We start from the raw sequence: 23,378 nt of genomic DNA, 5'->3' as shown, positions 1-23,378 counted from the left end.
CGCTTGAGTGACAGCAGGGCAGGAAGATGCAGGTCTGCGGAACCAGACTCTGCGGGTGGGCGGCGACCTGATCCGGCAAAGGATGTTTGCATTTAAACGGAACTTCTTTCCGGCTTGGGGCGGCCTGTGTTGTATTTCGCCCAGTTCTTTATGAACGCGGAGGTACAGGGAAATGCTGACTGAATTCCCAAATGAATAAAGTACAGCACTGGAAGATGGCCCATATCAGGCGACACTGAAACAATAGGGTCTTACGTCCTATATGGGTCAGGGTCTTGGCTTAAGTCTGTCAGACCATTCTAAATTGTGACCCTTGTTTAGAAACAAAGACACTTAAGGTGACCCCGCCATCTGTAATGAAGAGTCTGCTCCATTTTAATATTTGTCCTTTGACAGGATTGAACCTTCCATCCATCCCTGCCTCTTCCCCACTCATATAAAATTATGAAACAACTTGCCAATTTCTTACAAAGATTATAGCTGGCATTTTTGTGAAGTAGTGCCAGTTCAGCAATGTTAACTCTTCTGAACCATGAAATTGGGATGTTTTCTATTTATACTCGTCTTAATTTCTTTTCACCATGTTTTGTAGTTTGAAAAGTACTCACTTTATACTTTAGGTTTAGCTTGTTCTTTTTCTAGTTTTTGAGGTGTAAATTTAGGTTGTTAATTTGATATCTTTCTTTCTTAATATAGGTGTTTATAAATTTCCCTTTTACTATACCTTATGCTGTATACAAGTCTCCTTGTATTTATCTCCCCTGCTGTGTTTGGGTGTCCCTAGAAACTCAATGGTAAATAGTCTGTGTCTTAAAACTCTGTTTTAATCCACTCTTTTTATACTGAGCCCTGTTGATACGGTAGGAAGGTACTGGTGTGGAAAAATGTTCTCTTATGATTAAACCTGTAATGTTTTGGCAGGACAGAATTCCTGGACAATGAACCTCAGAACAGGTTCTTAGTATTCATTCCTTCCCTTTTGACACAGAGAAAACCTGAAGGGTCAGGGAGTTGTCTGACTGCTCTGCCCCATTTCAGATAAGGTTTTGGCAAGTTAATTTTCTTTGAGAGCCTGAGTTACAGGGAACAGAATGCTTTGTGTGCTTATCAAAATGGTTTTCCTGACTCCTGCATGAAGCATGAGGCAGTGTTTTTCCATCATTCATGAGGAGAACCTGGTTGGGCTCCTGTAGGAAAAATTCATAAATTTGGGGGGTTCCCTGAGACTGGACTCCCTAAATGTTTTAAATCTCAAGCTAGTCCAATCTGTGTCTCCAGCAAATTCAAGTTACCAGTTTAAATGTTTCTAGAGGTTACTGGCTCCAATTGCTTCACCTCCAGGTAACTGACAGTTCTATTTATCTGTCTCTGATTTGGGGAGCATTGATTGCCATGTACTCAAATCTTCATGAATCTACCAACAGGTGTTGCCTTTCAGGTTGTTTAGTTTTTCTTTCTTGTTGTGAAGATAACAATGATCTCTCAGAGCTCTTTACATATACGAGCAGAAACCATCCATTCAGTTGTGCTGCTCTGTATTTTTCCTTTATAAGACTGTTTATCATTTCACTTATTCATTCCTCTGCTAGTTACCATGTAGGTGGTTTCAAAGTTTTTCTTCTGTGATCATATGTGGATCTCTGTATTTGAATTTCTTTCCTCATGTTCTAAAATATCTTACCCTGAATACATGTTTGTCATCCTAAAGACATTTTCCATGCGTTACCTTCTGTTTTATCATTGCCCTTTTAGGGGCAGGATTAACACCTTACCCAAAATGGGATCAGATGTCAACACTGATGTTCTCAAGTGCATCAAAAGAAAGATGTTGGACTTCCCTGGTGGTGCAGTGGTTAAGAATCCACCTGCCAATGCAGGGGACACGGGTTCAAGCCCTGGTCCAGGAAGATCCCACATGCCACGGAGTAACTAAGCCCATGTGCTACAACAACTGAGACTGCGCTCTAGAGCCCGCGAGCCACAACTACTGAGCCCGCATGCCACAACTACTGAAGCCCGCACACCTAGAGCCCATGCTCCGCAACAAGAGAAGCCACTGCAAGGAGAAGCCCGCTCACCTCAAAGAAGAGTAGCCCCCATTTGCTGCAACTAGAGAAAGCCTGTGTGCCGCAATGAAGACCCAATGCAGCCAAAAATAAATAAATAAAATTTATAAATAGAAAGATGCTTATTACTCAGGGGTACTTTCTAAGGAGAGTCGGGCAAGGGTAAGCTAGTTCAGGTGCCTTGTGTAAAGAATGGCTTGGCTATTTAATGTGTGTAGAAGTGGAGGCTGCAGGTTTTCAAGTTTTGACCCTCCCACCTGCTGACACAAAAAGAAAAGGAGCAGGTGTCACCCTTCCTAACTTAGTTATGCACTGTAGGCCAGACAGGTGAGCAGATACCCAAAGCCTTAAGAGTCAAATATCAAAAATGAGGTCAGTTCTTTCACTCCTTAAGTTTACAGACTGAATGCTGCCACATCTCGTTGAAATGAATTTGAATATTAATTGAAAAGCCATGTGACACAAGCACCATAATTAAGATGATGAAGCTTCAAAACAACATTGGAATCCTGTCATCCCCGGGTATTTTGAGGGATCCAGGAAAGTGTGTCAGTATGGTTCTGGAATTCTGTTCAAATATTTCAATAATGTTGTTGTTGTTTATTTTAATTTGCTGTCTCATTTGTGTTACTGGTGGCACCTTGCCAGTGTATTCCACCCACATGCAGCAAGCAGCCCTCCTGGGGAACAGAACTCTCCCTCCCTGGCTCATAAATAGTGCAAAGCCAAGTGGTCATCAGCTACCATGTCCACTAGAGAGTTGTCCTTCATGGAAAACACCTGAGGCATTAGCTGACTACTACATGTATTTTGAAGGTTTTTGACATTTCTTGATTGGCATTAACGATATGTTTGTTGAATGACATCATGCGTGCCCAGGTCAGTGCCAGGGGCTCCAACGACGATGAGTCTGTGATTGTAAACTGTAAGAAAAGAGGACATTTGTGTTGGATGGGCCAGAGGGGTTTGAAGGAGGGTGCCCAAAATGAAATACTGACATGTAGGTTACCCAGTCTATGGATGATGTTAGGAGGAAGAACCGGGAGTGGGATATACATGTGGTGGCCAGGATGTACTATGACAATAAACCAAAGACCTGCAGGAGTGACCAGTCTGACAGAAATGTCTAGTATAGAAAGGCTCTACCCGTAAGATAACAGTAAGCCTGATGATCAGAACAAAGTAACTGGCCCCAAAGACTGTGGATTAAATCTGAATAATGCCCTGAACAGCAGGGAGACCTATGTATAGAAGAAAGCAAGCTTTAAGTAAGCCGTCAGGACATCCTATAAGGGTTGTAGATTGGGGTCCTAAGACTGCCACTGAATGCCTTTTTCAAGAGCCTGGTTGTTCAGAATTGAGTGGATATCAGTAATTTTTACAGTATGTTGGTGAGTGATTGCATTTTGGTTTCAAAAGGGTTATGTGTGATAGGATAAGTAATTTTTGTATGTGAGTATCTACCAAGGTCAGCATAGCAAGTAGCCAGTAGAGGGGGTGAAGGGCCCTATAAAGTCTGTTTGCCATCAGCTGTAGGGACCCCTTCCTTGGTCGGGAAGCTATGTCTGTTGAGCTTATTACCAGTGGTGTTTGTTCACATCAGTCACTAAGGCAGCCATGGCAGAGAAGGGATGTCCCATGAATATTGCCTAACATTGAGGTTAGAGGCCTCTAAGTGGTTACGGATTGCGGGGGCTCACAGGGCTAAGGTTAATACCATCAGATCCCAGGTGAGAGTGTGCCCAGAAGTCAATTTATTGCTCTGAACACTGAGCCTCTGCAGACTGAGGTTTAATATATGCGCAGAGTAAGGACTCGCATTGATTTGGACTTGGATATTGTGAGGCAAGTTACTCTCAGAGTTCTTAATGCCAAAGGGGGCAACCTTGGATAAGGAGCTATGATTGGTACACCTAGATCATTGGCAGTGGCCAAAGGGTCTGTAACAATGTGCAGATGAGTTCCATTCTTGGCCAGGTAATTCTCTATTGCTAGCACGACTGCCTGGAGTTTGACTAATCCATCTAATGCTTGGGTCCAATCTCTCATCTCAGATGGCCTGTCTGATTTAGGGACAGAACACAGCATCTCTGCAGTGGACCCCATCAGGTGTGGTGGCAGCACACTGTATATAAAGTATGTGGACTCCCTGGTCTCTCCTGGGATCCCAAGTGACTCCTCAAGTGGCCATGTGTCCAGAAAGAAGTGACCTACTCCAGAACAAAAGGCATCAACTCGGGGGGGGGGGCGGCGGTGGACACAGTTCCTTCAGCAAGTGGGATGTGACAGAGGGGCCAGTTTTTGCTTTCGGCTGCAAGTACCAATGCCTTTTTAATGAGGAAGACTCTGGTTAGCAAAACTGAGGGGTCCTACATTCATGACCCAAGGCAAAATGGGAAATTGGCTGTGGAGGCTCAACTCTGGCCACGGGAGGGCCTCCATTTACAGAACAACTCTGTCAGCTGCCAGCAGAGCTGCTCTAATTGTGTGCAGTAACAGCTGAGGAGACTAGTTTCTGGTACAAGAATGCCTTGGATAACTTGTGTCCACCATGGGTGGTTTAGAGACACCTGGATGCATAAACAGAGGCTGCTAAAGCCTTTATGGTAAACAGGTGTGGGGAGGGAGACGATAATGGAGTAACTGTTACTCAGACAAATTCCAGAGCGTATGATTCCCCATTGAAACTCGGTAAAAATTGAAGTGCTGTGTGAACAAGCAAGCAAACATATTTTACAAATATGAGACAGCCGGGATTACTGTGGCCGATGGAATGTGCCCATAACATAGGTTCTGCCAACTGCTTCTACTGCCCTCTCAACTCACAGTCACTGGTGTTGCCTCAGGAAATTTTCCAGAGTGGGATATGCATGGATTTCTAAAGATGTTTCCATGTAAACAGGCACAGAGTAGGCTTGAGAGCTGGAAATAATCTATGCATGACGATGGAAGGAAATGATGCTGATTTACACAAATGAGGATGTCCTTCCTGACAGAAGGCCAATAGGTCAAGGTGAAACAATGGGTCGAGGCAACCTCTTCACAATGCAGCAGAGAGGGAATTCCCTGGCGGCCCAGTGGTTAGGACTCCGAGCTCTCACTGCCAAGGGCCCGGGTCCATCCCTGGTTGGGGTACTAAGATCTTGCAAGCCTCGCAGCACAACCAAAAAATAAATAAAATAGACTTAAAAAAAATACCCCAAGCAAACTCCCATGTTCTTGTTTTTGGCTGCACCATTCTGAATGTCATGGTGAATCAGGAAAACATACTCACCAGCACTATTAAGAACATAAGGTGTTTCTATACAAATTAGACATTATAAAGGTATAATCTACACAACATGGTAATCAGATAGTACTCCCAACCATGAAACATGAATTACTTTCCAAGTGGACACAGGAGGCCTTATAGAAAAATTCAAACTGACAGATTTTGATCTGGAATTTGTGGTGACATCAGGGGAAAACTGCATTTATAAGAAATTAGAAACCAAACATTTGGTGGTGTTGAGGCTACTATTAACTACAAGGGCACAGAATCTGGAAAATATGCTGGAAGATGGTGTCCTCAAACCTCCTATGTGTCTGTCTCTCTCCCAGTGTGGTAGCTCCCAAATCTGAAAATTGTCTTCTTTGCATCTGCTTTTAAATCATGCACAAGTGAGCTGTTGGTGAATTCTAACATAGAACCACAAAGGGGATGGATTCTGGAAAACCTAGGCCCTAACATTACTCACAGGCAAGATATCTCCAACTCTAGATTTTTTGTCCTATCACAAATCTCTCTTCTTAATTCACATTCTGTTCACCAAATACCAAGCAGAAGGAAAGAAAAAGCAAACAGGAAAAACATAATTTACATAAAATTGTACTCCTTGACAACCTTGCCATACATTAAAATTTATTCCAAATGTTTAACAGAATGGAGAACTGAATAAGGCTCCTGTACCCACCACCCCCAGAAAAAGATCTTTCTCAGTCAAAAAGGTACTATATATAGTAGATTAGGGATATCCAGAAACTGTCACCCAAGACCAGTAGGAAAATCCCAGCAAACACCAAACTGCTATTTTCAATGGCTCTTTAACAGAGAATGAACAGCACATTATAAAAATTTAAGCCTAACTGCATATTAGAAATACACTTTTATTTACCCATGGATCCAAAAAGCTTCAAAATGGAAACAGAAAATGTCATGATCTGATTAAAGAAAAAAATCACTACCTTTAAACATTATGTACCATTGTTGAAACACAACTTACAGTATTAACTCACATTAATATTCATTTCTCAAATTAGTAGAAACCCACCATCCAAGGATACACCTGAAGAAAGATCCTTAGTAAAAACAACATATTTATAAACTTTTAAAACAACTCTTGGGACTTCCCTGGTGGTGCAGTGTATAAGACTCAGCGCTCCCAATGCAGGCAGCCTGGGTTCGAGCCCCGGTCAGGGAACTAGATCCCACATGCATGCTTCAACTAAGGAGCCTGCATGCTGCAACTAAGGAGCTGGCAAGCTGCAACTAAGAAGCCCTGGAGCTGCAACTAAGGAGCCCACATGCTGCAACTAAGAACCTGGCGAGCCACACTAGGGACCAACTAAGGAGCCCGCGAGCTGCAACTAAGGAGCCTGCCTGCCGCAACTAAGACCCGGTGCAACCAAATAGATAAATAAATAAAACAAAACAAAATAAAATAAAAACAACTTTCATACTGAAGGTTTTCTGAAACATTAGGCATGGATTACGTTCCATCAAGTTATTTCATGTTACTTACATTTATACTTCTTCATGGGAGTTTTCACATCTAAAGATGTGGGCCAATTGAAGTGTTTCCCAAGCTGTTTACAAACAAGAGGTTTTACCTAGTGAATCTTTTCACACCTTTGCTTTCCCACCTTCTTCACATTTATATGGTTTCTCTCCACTGTGCCGTCTCATGTGCTTTCAAATTCTTGACAGAGAAATGAAAGCTTTCCCACATTCCTGACATTGATAGGGTTTCTGTCCAATGTGAATTCTTTCATGTTTTTGAAGAGAACTGGTAAGACACAATGCTTTCCCATGTTCCTAACATTCATAGGGTTTTTGTCCAGGGTGATTTCTTTTTTTTTTTTTAATTTTTACTGGAGTATAGTTGATTTACAATGTTGTGTTAGTTTCTGCTGTACAGCAAAGTGAATCAGTTATACATACATATATATATATATATATATATATATATATATATATATATATATATATATATATATATATATATCCACTCTTTTTTAGATTCTTTTCCCATATAGGTCATTACAGAGTATTGAGTAGAGTCCAGTGTGATTTCTTTCATGATTTTGGAAAACTTTTCGAGAACCAAAACTTAAAACACATTTTTTTTTTTTTTTTTTTTTTTTGCGTTACACGGGCCTCTTACTGTTGTGGCCTCTCCCGTTGCAGAGCACAGGCTCCGGACGCGCAGGCTCAGCGGCCATGGCTCACGGGCCCAGCCGCTCCGCGGCATGTGGGATCCTCCCGGACTGGGGCAAGAACCCATGTCCCCTGCATCGGCAGGCGGACTCTCAACCACTGCGCCACCAGGGAAGCTGAGCATGGCACACCATGGCCGCTGAGCCTGCGTGTCCGGAGCCTGTGCTCCGCAACGGGAGAGGCCACAACAGTGAGAGGCCCGCGTACCGCAAAAAAAAAAAAAAAAAATTAGCTTTAGGGACTTGCCTGGTGGCGCAGTGGTTAAGAATCTTCCTGCCAATGCAGGGGCCATGGGTTCGAGCCCTGGTCTGGGAAGATCCCACATGCTGCAGAGCAACTAAGCCCATGTGCCACAACTACTGAGCCTGTGCTCTAGAGCCCACCCACCAGAACTACTGAAGCCCGCGTGCCTAGCAACAAGAGAAGCCACAGCAACAAGAAGCCCACAACCAAGAGTAGTCCCCGCTGGCTTCAACTAGAGAAAGCCCACGCACATCAATGAAGACCCAACGCAGCCAAAAATAAATAAATTAAATAAATAAATTTTTTAAAAAAGAAAACATGCTCATTAGCACTATTGACAGAATAAGGTGTTTCCTAGGCAATTAAGACTTATGTGAATATAAAGTAGAAGAGAATCAGAGAATATTCCCAAGCAGTAAAGTCTGAATAGTTTCCTGTTGGACATAAAAGGCCTTACAGAAAAATCTAAATCCCAATGGATTGTTCATATGGATCTTATAAAGACATCAGTGGAAAGCTACACCTCTATGAAAATGGCAGTTAAATAAATCATTGGTGGGTTTGAGAATACTCTTAATTAGGAAAGCAAAGAATCTGAAAAATGAGCTGGAAGATGGTGTCCTTGACTCCAATATATCTGTCTCTATCTGTATGATGGCTCAAAAATCTGACTAATGCCTTCTTCACATCAGCTTTCCAAATCTCATGCAAGAGAGGCTATTGGTGAATTCTACCATGGAACCATAAAGCGGATGAATTCTGGAATACCTAGTTCCTGATTTAACCTTCAGGGAGGATATCTCCACCTCTACGTTTTATGGTCCTATCACATCCCTCTTCTTATATCAAAGTCTGCCTCAGTAAATGAAGATGTCACTATTGATCACTTGTATTTCCACCACATAATACACCTTAAACACTGTTTCAGGACCTGCTTTCTTGTGTAAGTAAATAGAGGGTAGCAATATAGAAAGTCCTGCTTTCCTTGATTATCAGTAAAGATTCACCATAAAGATAAAATATGGATATGGTTCATCTTCAGTTTTGTAACCATTACAAATTATACATGTATATATGATGTGGGCTTGAGTATTGACATTGTTAACTGAGATTGAGACTTCCAACTGATTTGGCCTACAAATATTTGTGATGCTGTTTTTTTGTGTGTTTAATGTTATTTAAGAGGATTTTCTTAAATAAATTAAAGTCTTATATCTGGCTCCACCGCGGGGGTGTCAGTGGCTGCCTCACTGTCCTTGAGTTCTCAATGTTAGGAGGTGGCCGGTGGAGAGCAGCATCATGTTTGAGGCAGAGACCCTAAGGCAGCCCCGCAAGTGGCCTCGTTCATTGCTCTTAACAATGCCATCACCCTGTGGCAGTTCCTCCTTCAGCTCCTAAAGGAGCCTCAGAATGGTCACATGATCTGCTGGACCTGTAGTGACGGGGAGTTCAAGCATTTGCAGGCAGAAGAGGTGGCTCGTCTCTGAGGGATTCAAAACAACAAGCCTAATATGAATTATGACAAACACAGCTGATCCCTCAGATACTATTATATGAAGAATATCATTGAAAACGTGAGGGGTCAGAAGTTTGTGTACAAGTTTGTCTCACACCCAGAGATTTTGAACACGGTTCCTATGCTAGTGGGCAGGCTTGAGGGAGACTGAAGCTTTACGCATCAGTGAAGTCAGCAGCGAGAGATCCAAAGATGAGGAAAATGGAGGGAAAAAGAAGCCACCGCAGCCTGGTGCCAAGATCCCTAGCTGCAGTGACTACAGACACTTTGGCTTATATTCTTCATTTACCCTCAGTCTTTGAACTCCTCCAATAGGAAGCTTTTCAAATCTCTAAGGTTGAGGATCCAGCTAAGAAATTTGCAGAGAAAAAAATTCCCTCTGTTATCAAATTTGTAACACCTTCCAAAAAGCCACCAGCAGAAACTCTTGCTGCCGCCAATTCAACTGACCCCAGTATTTCTCCATCTTCCAAGGAAACTATCCAAGCGTTGGAGAGTTTATATTCCCCCAAATTGCCTTCCCTAGAAACACCAACTTCTGCATCCAGTGCAACTGCCGCTTTTACCACTACACCTCCTGTTTCATCCATTTGCCCTTTTCAGGAACCTCCTAGAACACCTTCACTACCGCTGAGTTCCAACCCAGACATGGACCCAGACATGGATGCAGACATGGAATTAGTGGCTTCTCAGCCAGTGGAACTTCCAGAGAACTTGTCACTGGAGGCTAAAGACCAGGATTCAGCTTTGCCAGAAAAGGATAAAATAATTCATCAAGGTCCAAGAAACCCAAAGGGTTAGAGCTGGCACCAACCCTCATGATCACAAGTAGTGATCCAAGCCCACCGATAATAAGAGCCCATCTCTCCCTAGAGCTTCTCTTAGGCCAGCACTATTTTCACAGACACCCATCTTACTGTCTTGGAGTCCCTTGCTCTCCAGTATCTACTTTTGGAGTATTCTCAGCCCTGTTGCTCCCCTAAGTCCAGCCGGACTTCAAGGTGTTAAAACACTTTTCAAGTTTCCTTCTGTGCTGAACAGTCATGGGCTGTTCACTGTCTAGCCTGGATGGACCTTCCACCCCTGGCCCATTTTCCCCAGATCTACAGAAAAAATAACCTATGCACTTGTGGAATGAGAGAACCAAGGAATAAAGAAACAGACAGACATCGAACAAGAATACTTTTAAGGTGCGCAATTGATACTCCCACAATGATAATAGTCTATTGTGATTTCTGCCATTCCTCATTAAAATGCTTATTTAGGAGTCCCTCAGAAAAATAGATTCACTCTCTTCCTAAATTTCAATTATGCTATACAGTATAAGTGTATCAGATCATCATATTGTCATCTTTAAATGCAGTTTTATTAGTTATCCCTCTGTAGAGCTAGGGATGGCGGGCAGGAAGAGTTTCCAGGTACACTCCAATGTTAAGTACAACTTACTGTTTTTCTTCTATCAGTGAAAATGGGAATACAATTGCCATATATATATTATAGCTGTTGACATTTCAAAGTTTTATAGGCACACAGGGAACACTAATCTAAAATAAATTTCCTTCTAGTGTAAAATGTACAGCTGAGAAGTTAATGCACACATCTCACAGCCTGTGGTTTGACTGAGATTTGTCCTGGCACCCAGCTAGGACTGAGTGATTCAGACCTCCTACCAAAGCCAAGTGCTCTGGGATTCTTTAGCTTAAGTACCTAAGGAGTGGGGATGGGGAGGGATGGGTGGAAGGCTCAGCGCTGTCAAGGCGCAAAGATGAAACTGGAGCCAGCCTCGTCATTACAAACGGTGAGTTCACATCTAAGTGTCTGCCTTTCTTAACAAGAAGCACAGTTCCATGCCAGGCAATCCCAGGCCAGGGAAAAGTTCTGTTACAAACCTTAAGTGCCAGGCGGGGACAGATTCAATCCCAGCGGCGCTAAGTGATTCTGCTGAGTCAGGCTTCCTCTCGCAGGTTGTCACTCAGGCACGAGAGGGCGGGGTATTGGAAATCTGTCCAAGCGGGAGGGCGCTGAGGCAGGTGGGTGGGGCGATGCTCTGCACCGGCGTGGACGTCCTTTCTTTCTCCTAAAGCCTAAAGCCGCTGGCTGTGTGCGGTTCACTACCCCTGGAGATCCGTCCGTGTCACGTATCTGCACGGGTCTTTGGAGTCGTTAGGAAGGACTCAGACTCAGGAAACCTCGAAATGGTGAGTGTGGTGCCCCAGGCTGCGGCCGCCGCGGAGGGACTGGTCGAAACCGGCCGAAGCCGGCCATCTTTTTGACACGGCCTCCTAGCGCTCCACGCCCGAGTCTACGGATACGCGGGGTCTGCGGCGCCGCTCGTACCTCTGTCCCCTCAGGCTCGCAGCGTGAGGATTGGCCCGGCAGCCGGGAGCCCTGGCGTCCTCTTCCGTCACTTCGTGCGGGAACTTCCGCCCCGGCGCCTCTCCGCGCGGCTCTGCGCCCGCAGCCCCTCTTCTCTCCCGAATTGTGCGGTGAACTCGGACGCCGTCTTCAGGTGACAATCGGGACTCGTTCTCCAGGATTCGGTCCTGGGATTACCTGTTCCCTGACAGGTCCCAGCCCCTCCTTGCTGCCCAGGGGGCACCCGTTTTCCTCTGAGTCCTCCGAATGTTTGGGAAGCAAAGTCTCAAGTCAAAGACTCCGGCCCAGCAGAGTAGCTCTTTGTAGGGCTTGTAGTAAATCATTACATTTCCATGTTATTCCCCGTCTTCCCAACGTCAGTTTCCCCTCTCCGATTCACATCGTCTGTCAACTGTTCATCTTCCGTGGTCCATTTCATACAAACCCAATATTTTAATTGTTTTTACTATTTGCGCAGAGTCGTGGATTGCATTCGGGAGGGGGGCGGTCTGTGTATATTTTACAGGAGCGGAAAGCCAAGAATAACTACTTGCAAGTAGGTGTATGAAATTCTTTCTCCTCCCCATTTTTTTTCTGGGAAGAGACATCCTATGGGAACTCCTTTTGTCGAGGTTTTTTATGAAACTTTTCTGGACGATCTGTGCTGTGACTACTGCCCGTCCCTGGGTTAGTCCCCTTCAAAAGATTTATTCACTTATTTAAGTTTTTCTTTTCAATAATGTAAAATGTATTTAATTAATAGAGCTTGAAAGACCATGTAAAATATTTCCAAAGAGAGTTGAATTCCAGAGGGAAAAATTTTTTCTGTATTACATTCCAGTTGTTAAGAATTTTTGTTTCACTTTTTTAATTCCCTGAGTAAGGTGAGTTCTTTTGGACTCTGCTTTACTGTTGGTTGATTTCAAATGAAATGCCAGAATTTAGACTTGGAGACAAAAAGTATTCAAATGTGATTACTTACGTACTAATTAAACTTGCCTTGAAAATAATAAATGACTGACATATTTTTCCTGAAAGGAAAAGATACTTGGGGTTTTCTGGGTGAATTAATAAAAGTGGCTGAGAATTTTCTTCTCTCATTTCCACATACACACTGCGTTTGAGTGATTTTGTTGAATTGTCCAGACAGGGTTTGTGTATTTAAATGATCACTGGTGCTTACCGTATTTAAAGACTTATTCTACTATCACCACACTAATTTTAAGACATTTCCATCACTCCCAAAATGAACCTCATGTCCATTAGCAGTAACTCTCCTTTATCATCCCGAGGCCTAGGAAATCACTAATCAATTTTCTGATTTTATATATTTGCTTTGCTGGGTATCTCACATAAAATATCAGTGGTGGTCGAGAGCGCCTGTAGTGGGGGGCAGAGCCTGAAGTCAGTATCTTCAAACTAAGGCCCCCTTTGAGCCTGCACAGGGAAGTGGATCCTCCTGGACATCCTCCCCCTGCCCAATCCTACCTGCTCACACCCACCAGTGGTAGTCCTTATACTGTGAGAAGCTGCAGAGCCCTGAAATCTGGGGGTGCAAGTTCACAAGGGTGTAGGGAAGTTGCCCTTTCAGGGTGGTACTTGTGATTTCCTTTAGCCTCGGCATTTTACATGTTATATTTGAGTGGTCCCTCCATGATAATAGGTGCACTCAGAGTGTAATTTGTGCCCATTGAGAAGTCTGTGAGGATGAGGTGTTCTGTCCTGTGGACAAAGGGTTTATGAATATGGGAGTCCATTTGGATCAGAACCTTAACCTGAATCAGGCTTGGAGTTTCCTGACTTGTGATAATGGAAGCCTGGGGTAGGGAGAGCTTCCTTGCCCACAGGACTGGGGAGGGTTTGTGGAGCTCCCAGAGTTTATTCCTGTGGCTGCCCAGGTGTCCCTGCCCTCATTGGGGGACTGACCATTTACAGGAGTTTTATCTCAAAGGGACGTATCTAGACTCTCAAGTCTGTAAAGATGTTCAACTTTCTGAATATGGGTTTCCGAATTGTACGGACACAGTCTGCTTATATGTTTTGATTCCAATATTTGTGTTTCTTGGATTCCTTTATCCATTCAAGATTACAACCCTTTGATTCTAGTTTCCATTAACACGGGGCTTTTAAAATCTATGTTGATTAACAAATACCATCTAAGGCAAGAAAATTGTGAAGTCAAGTAGAATTTTTGTTTCATTTAGACAAGAGAACCTCAAGACGTGAAATGGGTGCATTTAAGTTCTCAGGTGCTTTTCCATTTTTAGGTCAGTGTTTGTAAGTGCCTGTCCCAGAGAACTTTAACAATTAAAAGGCCTCTAGTATTCCTAAAGCAAATGAATTTCTATTTTAATGGATGTGGGGGAAAAGGAGAAACAAATTCTATTTCAGTTGATATGAGGAAAACGCCTCAAAGTTTATGTCAATCTTTCAAATTCCTAGTCCATTTAAGACTTAATTGCAAACCTAAAATACAGTGTAATATGCCACTTATTTCTGAAAATATCTCCAACGTTTACTATAATGGAGAGAAAACGTATAATATGCTGTGTGCCTTTGGTTAGAAAGGGAGTTTTCATTTTTTTGTGGTTTACACTTTTATATCCATTACTGTTTAAAGGATCAAATCTTGCAGTGGTTTTCTATATAGAATGGTTAAAATTAAATTCCTAAGGGAAGAAATTAAGAAGACTCCCTGCCCACATTTTGCCCCATTCCTCTGCTCTTAACGCCAGCCACCCTCAGATAACCAGTTTTGATTAAGCCTTCATCATCTTTTTAGTGTTTTTAGTGTTTCTTTATATAAAACAATCCAGTGCAAATGCCTATTTTTCTTAAAGTTTTTTTTTCTAGTAATGATTATTTGGGACCCACATATTTGTTGTTTCACTACTGAAAGTTAAGCCTCACCCCCTACCTTTCCCCTAGTGCCTCTTACTTCAACAGGCTGATAAGAAAGTGTGGAGGCTCCTGCTCTGTGAGCTGCTGTTTGCTGGGGAGATTTTCCTGTGCCCTGTGCTGCCCTGTGTTGCACTGCTAACCCCACCAAGCCTGGGCTGTATACAGGGAGGATACTGAGTTGAAAGTTTCTGTCAGTTTTTTGTACTTTGGGAGCAGGAATATGAGAATGGAGCCCTCCTTCCAGTGGTCCTGGGTTGATGTCTGAGCTGGAACCTATCTGTGTTTAGAGTGAAGGTGTGACTGAGGCTGGGTTTGCCCAGACATTAATGTTGAGGGGAGGACTGGGGGAGTAGGAGGATGATTATACCCTGTGAATGAGGTGAGCCCAAAAGACAGTCACTACTTTCAAAAGAGCAGTTATTTCAGCAAAAGTGAAAGAGAAGAGACAGGGAAAGGCAGCCTGTAAGTGGTGAGATTCCAGAAGGCTCACCAAAACTTTTAAGTAACTCTGAGGCTGTTGCCCCTGCATCTGTTGCAACAAAGATCCTTACCCTCTCTGTTACGGTTGACAACACTCACCGTCTCAGCTTGGCACAGCAAAAGGATTTGTTCAAACCCAACTTGAACTCGGGTTTCTTAAGCTCTATAAGGCAATCAGTGTCATGAGGAGGCCTCTAGCCCTGCGAGCAGTGATGGGAGGCTCTCTGAGGAGGGCCTTAAGTTGGCCATAGGCTTCTGATGCAAGGCACTGTCCTAGGTCTCACATTAATATGCCATTAAAGCTGCAATTATCCCCCATACTGGGATCTCTTAAAAACAGAGGACTCCATTTAGGTGCCTATTATGGCTTTGGTACTGGAAACAGCACCTCAGGAGCTCAGCTCGGCCACTGACACCTACATGTGATATGATGGAGCCAAACCTTGGCCGTTGGGCTTATGCTCCCTTGGAGAGACGACATTTCTTTCTTCAGTCCTTTGAAAGATGCTCTGGTGCTGTTGGAGCCACCCTTTCCAACACCTTGGTTCCCTGGGTAGCTGCTTGGGATTCACTGAATGCACAGCTCTGGGGAGTGAATAGACTAAAGATGACAGTACACCCTGGAACATGATGGAGCTCAGTGGAGAGTTGCTGCCCTTCATCCCTTAGTTGAGACAGCCTTGATGAAGAAACAAAACCAACTGTCGCCACACGTAACCAAACATCAGGCAGTCATCAGGATGAGTTGTAATGAGTCAGTGCTCTTTTTTTAATTTACTTTTATTTATTTATTTATTTATTTTTTGCAGTACGCGGGCCTCTCACTGTTGTGGCCTCTCCCGTTGCGGAGCACAGGCTCCGGACGTGCAGGCTCAGCGGCCATGGCTCACAGGCCTAGCCGCTCCGCGGCATGTGGGATCTTCCCGGACCGGGGCACAAACCCATGTCCCCTGCACCGGCAGGCGGACTGTCAACCACTACACCACCAGGGAAGCCCAGTGCTCTTTTTTTTAAATAGACTTCAGCTTTTTTTAGGTTTACTAGGAAGCTGATCAGAAATTACAGAGAGTTCCCAAATAATGCCTCGGCATCCACACAGTAGTCATTATTCTTTAAATCTTGTATGACTGGTCCATTTGTTACAATTGCTGAACCAATACTGATGCATTAAAGTGGGCAGGTGACATTAGTGTTGACTTTTTGTGTTGCATAATGTATGGATTTTGCAAATGTATCATAACATGTATTAATCATTTCTGCACATATAGTGTAATTTTACTTTCCTAAACTTCCTCTGTGCTCCACAGATTGATTCATCTCTTCCTCTAATCCCGAAATCCTCCAGAACCAAAGATCATTTTCCTGTCTCATGCTTTTGTCTTTTCCAGAATGTCATATACTTGGAATCATGTAGTATATAGCTTTGTCAGATTGTGTTCTTTCACTTAGCAATACACTTTTGCTTCCTCCATGTGTTTTCATAGCTCTACCTCATTTGTTTTTATCAGTGAACAGTATTTCATCGTATGGCTATACCGATCATTATGTATTTGACTCTTGAAGGATATCTTGCTTACCTCTAACTTATGCCAGTTATGAATAAAGCCCCTATAGGTATTTGTGTATGGGTTTCGTGTGAACATAAGAGCTATAAGAGTTGAAGTCATTTGGACAGATAGCAAGGAGTGTGATTGCTGGATCTTACTCAGTATGTAGTGTTTTGAAAGAAAGCTCCTGTCTTCCACTGTAGGGCTACCAATTCCATTTCCCCCAGCAATGCATGAGGATTTTCTTCACCTTTTCACCAATATTTGTTGTTCTGAATGTTTTGCATTTTAGCCATTAAATAAGTGTGTAGTGATATCTCATTGTTTCATTTGCAATTTCCCATTGACATTTGACGTTGAGCACGTTTTCATATTTCCTGTTTCCCTTCTGTATGTCTTCTTTGGGAAGCTGTTTGTTAGATATTCAGCCAATTTTTCATTGGTGGTTTGTCTTCTTACTTTGACAATAATACTTTAGATATTTTGAATACCAGTCATTTATCATGTATGTGTTTTGTAAGGATTTTCTCCTATTCTGTGATTTTCACTCTCTTTACACTCTTTCTTGAAAGAGGCATTTTTCATTTTAATGAAGTGAAATTATACTTTTTTTTCCTTTTATAAATCTTGTGATTGTTGTTATATTTGATAATTTGTTACCAAACCCAAGGTGACCTAGATTTCATTCTGTGATATTTTCCAAGAGTTTATTACTTTTGCATTTTACATGTTTCTCTCTAGCTTCTTACAATGTGTTCTCTTCATTTTTTCCCTAATTTGAATATGATATACTTTAATCTCCATTTCTGTGTTTTCATGTTTTCTGTTCACTGAGCTTCATGAACCTACAGGTATTGTCTATCATTAATTTTAGAAAACCCTTAGTTGTTACTTACATGTTCTATTTCTTTCTTTCTTTTCCTTTAGTTAATTTCATCATATGTATCTTAAGTCTTGTGTTAAAGAAGGTCATGCCAGGCTTCATAAATATTGTGTTGTATCTTTTAGTTCTTTTTGGTCTTTTTGTTAGACTCTGGTGAAACAGACTCTTGGGTATAGGCGTTAAGAACTGAATACTTGGGTCATATTTTAAAAACATCTTTCTTTTCTTTTATCCAGTTTTAGGACATTGGTTTGCCCTTTGAAGTCAGTGCTCTTATGGCTCTGGGAGGACTTGTTTATTTCAAGCTTTTTCATTCTCTTCTTGTGAGATTAAGAATCACAGCTTCTAAATTCATAAATCCCAGAACTAGATTTTCACCTGGCAGTAGCCAGTGTGGCTGCATGCCCAACACTTGTAGCTGAAACTGCAGAATGGAGACTTTATGTTGTGTTGGAGAAAACCACTGATGAAACCTATACATATTTTCTAATCATGGGAATATTCACCATCACACTATTATGGACCTCAGTGAACCCCCTTGCAAACTGTAGCTCTTAAACTGTTCCTTAAGGACAGTAAGGCCCAGGGTATACTGTTAGGGTGTGATGAGAAGAGTTTTTCTGGCATGTAATTGCACTGTGTGTTCTAAAATTTGGCTGGAAGCAGCCCTGAGGCACATGAGTATAGGGATTTTGTGGTCTAATATAATATTGCTTCTTCCTCGTGAGTGAGCTCTAAGTTTCAAATTTTCTAGCTGCATCAAATTATATATAGAGAGAAAGGAAAAATAGAGTCTTTGATAATTGTTAGAAGGCAAGTAGAAGGCAATGGTTTCCCAGAAGAATATATTCAGGCATCTGCATCTGATTTCTCTAAAGGCCTGGAGGACTTTGGGAGAATGTGGCCAGCTGGGATTTGTTAAAAGTTCGATTTCTCCAGGCACCTGGACTCTGATGTTAGATGATGAGACTAGGAAAAAGCTTCCAGTTCTTGACACTGTTTCTATTCATTGAAACCTTATGAGTTTTGATCCTCTGCCTTATGAAGTGCTGTAAATGGAGCATCATAGGAAGAAGATGAAATAATTTTTTTCACAAGAAACTGATGTTCTTAAAATGATATTTGTTTTATTTGTACAGTATTTCTGTCATTTCCCTGCATTCTCTGGGCTCTGCCATTGTGATATAAGTGATAATGTGTAAATAATTTTCATTTCTTCATGATGCTGCTAAATTATTGAGGAAGTGTGGAGAGTAAGTTTCTCATGATCAAGTCATAGAATAACTTTGTAAATAAAAGAATCAAATGTAAACTTCCTATAAATGAAGTGTGGATGTCTAGTTCTGTCAGTCTCATACATCTCGGTGTACACATTTTTTCGGTATTTTAGGACTCAGTGACCATAGAGGATGTGGCTGTGGACTTCACACTGGAGGAGTGGGCTTTATTGGGTCCTTCACAGAGGAAACTCTACAGAGATGTGATGCAGGAAACCTTAAGGAATCTGGCTGCAGTCGGTAAGAATGAAGAAATTCCCTAACTTTGTCAATTAGAGAAGAAATATTTCTTACCTGTCAATATTGTTTCAAGATGTGGAACGTGGAAAGGGAAGACATTGATAAAGAAACTAGAAATGGTCAGAGCTCATCCTGGACCTAGAATCTAATAATTTTTCTATAATTTATAGTACTTTGGGATCATTTTTCTGGGTCTGCATTTCAGGAGCAAAATGGGAGTATCATGACATTGAAGATCAGTACAAAAACCAGGGGAGAAAATTAAGGTGAGTCATACTTAAAATACAAAGCATTGTCTCGTGAGAATTGCAGTAATATTATGAAAAATTTAAAAGAAGCAACATAATAAATAACCCCACCTTCAAATTGAGTTATTCTTTTTTTTTTTTTGGCTGTGTTGGGTCTTCATTGCTATGTGCAGGCTTTCTCTAGTTGCAGCAAACAGGGGCTGCTCTTGGTTGCACTGTGCAGGCTTCTCACTGTGGTGGCTTCTCCTGTTGCAGAGCACGGGCTCTAGGCTCATGGTCTTCAGTAGTTGTGGTACATGGGCTTAGTTGCTCCACGGCATGTGGGATCTTCCCAGGCCAGCGCTTGAACCTGTGTCGCCTGCATTGGGAGGCAGATTCTTAACCACTGCGCCACCAGGGAAGCCCCAAATTGAGTTATTCTTAGAAAATGTTTCCCAAAAATATTTTCTTAAATGGGATATAAATATTTAGTGTTTGCAAAATAGTTCACTTGCAGTCATTAGTAATAAAACCTATACTTGAATATCACTTTTTAATAGAAGGTGTGAAGTCTCATTGAGAACATTCAGTATATTCAATTTCTAACAGTTCACACATGATAGAAAACCAGTTCCTATAATTCATAATAAATATAATAAATGTAAAATGATTAATAAAGAAGTCATTAATAACATTCTCATTTATTACAGAACTTTTATGGTAGAGAGATTCTGTAAAAGTAAAGACATTAGTTTATGTGGAGAAAATTTCAGCCTTGTTCCAACTCTCAATCTGAACAAGAAAACTCCTGGATTAAAACCATTGAAATGCAGTGCATGTGGAACAGTCTTCATGGATCATTCATCCCTTACTAGACACATGAGATGTCACATTGAACACAAAACGCGAGAGTATCAAAAATATGGTGTAAAGCCATATAAATGTAAAGAATGTGGGAAGGCATTCATTTATCCTGGTTCTCTTCGAACGCATGAAAGGAGTCACACTGGAGAGAAACCCTATGAATGTAAACAATGTGGAAAAGCATTTCCATATCAGAAATCCTTCCGAACACATAAAAGGATTCACAGTGGAGAGAAACCCTATGAATGCAAGCAATGTGGTAAAAGATTCAGTGCTCAAAAACGTTTCCAAATACATGAAAGTAATCACACTGGGAAAAAACCCTATGAATGTAAGGAATGTGGGAAGGCCTTCACGTGGGAAACAAGCTTTCGACAACACATGGTAACACACACTGGAGATGGATTTTATAAATGTAAGAAATGTGAGAAAGCATTCATTTATCCCAGTTGTCTTCGAATGCATGAAAGGAGTCACAACGGAGAGAAACCCTATCAATGTAAACAATGTGGAAAAGCCTTTAAAAGTCCTGAAACTATTCAAATACATGAAAGAATTCACAGAGGAGAGAAACCCTATGAATGTAAGCAGTGTGGTAAAGCCTTTAATTATTTCAGTTCCTTCCAAATACACAAAAGAAATCACACAGGAGAGACACTGTATGTATGTAAAACATGTTCTAAAGTACTGAGTACTGCCAGTTCTCTTCGAAATCATGAAAGAATCCACACTGGAGAAAAGCCCTATAAGTGTAAAGAATGTGGGAAAGCCTTCACATGGCAAAAAACCTTTCGAAAACATATGATAACACACACTAGAGATGGACCTTATAAATGTAAAAAATGTGAGAGAGTATTCATTAATCCCAGTTCTCTTAAAATACATGAAAGGATTCACACTGGAGAGAAACCGTATCAATGTAAACAATGTGGCAAAGCCTTTAGTTACTACTGTTCCTTACGAGTACACAGAAGAACTCACACTGGAGAGAAACCCTATGTATGTAAACAATGTGGAAAAGCCTTTAGTTGTCATGAAAGCCTTCAAACACATGAAAGAATTCACACAGGAGAGAAACCGTATCAATGTAAACACTGTGAGAAAGCCTACAGATACCACAGTTCTCTTCGAACTCATGAAAGGAGTCACACTGGAGAGAAACCTTATCAATGTAAACAATGTGGTAAATGTTTTAGTTCTCAAAAAGGTTTCAAGGTTCATGAAAGAACCCATACTGGAGAAAAACCCTATGAATGTAAAATATGTGGGAAAACCTTCCGTTCCACTTATGTTCAAGTGCATGAAAGAATTCACACTGGATAGAAAACCTACCAAGGTCGGGAATGTGGGAAAGCCTTCATTTATCTCTCAATCATTTGAAGACACATGAAACTGCACACTGCATAGAAAACATATAAAGTGTGGAGAATGGGAAAGGCTTCTCTGATCTCAGTAGTTTAAAAGGATGAAAGGATTCCCTAGATAAAACCGCATTTGTAAACAGCCTGGGCAACAACTTCAGCTGGCCAACATCATGCATGAGAATTCCCATGAAGAAGTATAAATGTAAATAACATGAGATAACTTAATGGAAAGTACTCCATGCCTAATGTTCCAGAAAATCTTCAATATGAAAGAGTTGTTTTAAAAGTTTAATAAATATGTTGTGTTTAGTAAGGATCTTTCTTCAAGTGTATCCTTGAATGGTGGATTTCTCCTAATTTTAGAAATGAATATTAATGTGAGGTAATTGTGTACATTGTCTTTGAACAATAGTACATAAGATTTAAAGGTAGTGATTTTTCCTTTAATCAGGTAATGATTATTTTTCTTTCCATTTTATCCCTGTTGGATCCATGGGTGAACTTAAGTGTATTTCTTTTTTCTTTTTTTGGGGGGGGTGCTGTGCCATGCATCATGTGGGATCTTAGTCCCCTTACCAGTAATCAAACCTGCACCCCCTGCAGTGGGAGCACAGAGTCTTAACCACTGGATTGCCAGGGAAGTCCCCAAGTACATTTCTAATATGCAGTTCGTTTTAAATTTTTATAATGTTCTATTCATTCTCAGTTAATGAGCCATTGCAAAATGGCAGTTTGGTATTTGTTGGGATATGCCTAGTAGCTTTGTGTGGCAGTTCCTGGATATTCATACTCTATTATATATAGTACCCTTTTCACTGAGAAAGATACTTTTTGGTGGTGGTGAGTATAGGAGCCTTTTTCCATTTTCCATTCTACTAAACACTTGGAAGAAATTTTATGTATGGGAAGGATGGCAAAAAGTATAGTTTCATGTAAATTATGCTTTGTATTTCCTTCTGACTAGTATTTGGTGAATAAACTGTGAGACTTGTGATAATACAAAAAATCTAGAGTTGGAGATATCTTGCCTGTGAGTAATATTAAGGTCTAGACTTTCCATAATCCATCCTCTTTTTGGTTCCATATCAGCATTCACCAATAGCTCACCTGTGTGTGACTTAAAAGCAGGTACAAAGAAGATATTCTTCAGATACTGGAATCCCCACACTGGGAGAGAGGCAGATACTAGGAGCTTCAATGACACCATCTCCCAGCTTATTTTCCAGACTCTGTGTCCTTATAGTCAAGAGTATCATTAACACCACCAACAAATGTTTGATTTCCATTTTTATAGATGTATAGTTTCCCCTGCTGTCTTCATACCTTCCACATCAAAGATGCATCAGAGTTTGAATTTTTTCTGTAAGGCCTCTTGTGTCCATGGTCAAAGTATTCCAGTGTTTTATGGTTGGGAATATTCTCTGATTCCACTCTTCTCTGGATTATATCTTCATAATGTCTAATTTGTGTAGGAAACACTTTATGCTGTTAATAGTGCTTGTGAGTATGTGTTCCTGAGTCACCACGGCAATTACAACGGTGCCACCAAAAAGAATGACATGGGAGTTTGTTTCTCTGCTGCATTGTACAGTGGCTTCCTTGACCCATTGTTTACATGTGAGAATAAGCACCTTCCGTCAGGAGGATGGTGGGTTTTTCCTGTTAATTGTAGCTGAATATAACCCCTCAATATGTTTTTTATTTTATTTTATATAATTAAAACTGAATTTTTTTGTAAAACAGTTTTTGTAGTCGTTTCAAATATTTTACCAACTCTTTGATGCTTTTGTTAGCTAACACATGTTGTTTTTTATTTCCTCAAAGAATATATTGAAGTACCCATTTTATAAATATTCAGAAAAACTTGCAGTTTTCTTCATTTAATCATTATACAATATGAGTCTGCTTTATCCTGTGAATAGAAGGTCAACTACTTTAT

General features: G+C 41.3%; 1 protein-coding gene and 1 pseudogene across 2 annotated transcripts; both read left to right on the top strand.

The window, feature by feature from the left end:
• Positions 1-2,933: 2,933 nt before the first annotated feature.
• On the top strand, positions 2,934-10,419 carry LOC308616406 (ETS domain-containing protein Elk-4-like; annotated as a pseudogene). Its single transcript has 3 exons — positions 2,934-2,991; positions 4,121-4,175; positions 9,098-10,419. The product of its transcript is annotated as an ETS domain-containing protein Elk-4-like (transcript).
• A 627-nt stretch (positions 10,420-11,046) lies between these two features.
• Positions 11,047-23,119, top strand: LOC308616274 (uncharacterized protein). The gene is made up of 4 exons (XM_081232533.1): positions 11,047-11,499; positions 18,858-18,984; positions 19,190-19,250; positions 19,922-23,119. Exons 1-4 carry the CDS (start codon positions 11,497-11,499, stop codon positions 21,396-21,398), a joined length of 1,668 nt encoding a protein of 555 aa, XP_081088659.1. The 5' UTR covers positions 11,047-11,496; the 3' UTR covers positions 21,399-23,119.
• Positions 23,120-23,378: the final 259 nt, after the last annotated feature.

Source organism: Mesoplodon bidens, assembly GCF_964165515.1.
Source record: "Mesoplodon bidens genome assembly, chromosome: 4".
NCBI lineage: Eukaryota > Metazoa > Chordata > Mammalia > Artiodactyla > Ziphiidae > Mesoplodon > Mesoplodon bidens.
The sequence above is the reverse complement of the archived record's forward strand: the minus strand, read 5'-3'. Positions and strand labels throughout refer to the sequence as shown.

What these genes read in the sequence shown, in the direction of transcription:
- LOC308616274 (XM_081232533.1), top strand. An exon ending in AAGGAATCTGGCTGCAGTCG is followed by an intron (nt 18,985 to 19,189) that starts GTAAGAATGAAG and finishes TCTGCATTTCAG; the next exon opens with GAGCAAAATGGGAGTATCAT. An exon ending in AACCAGGGGAGAAAATTAAG is followed by an intron (nt 19,251 to 19,921) that starts GTGAGTCATACT and finishes CATTTATTACAG; the next exon opens with AACTTTTATGGTAGAGAGAT.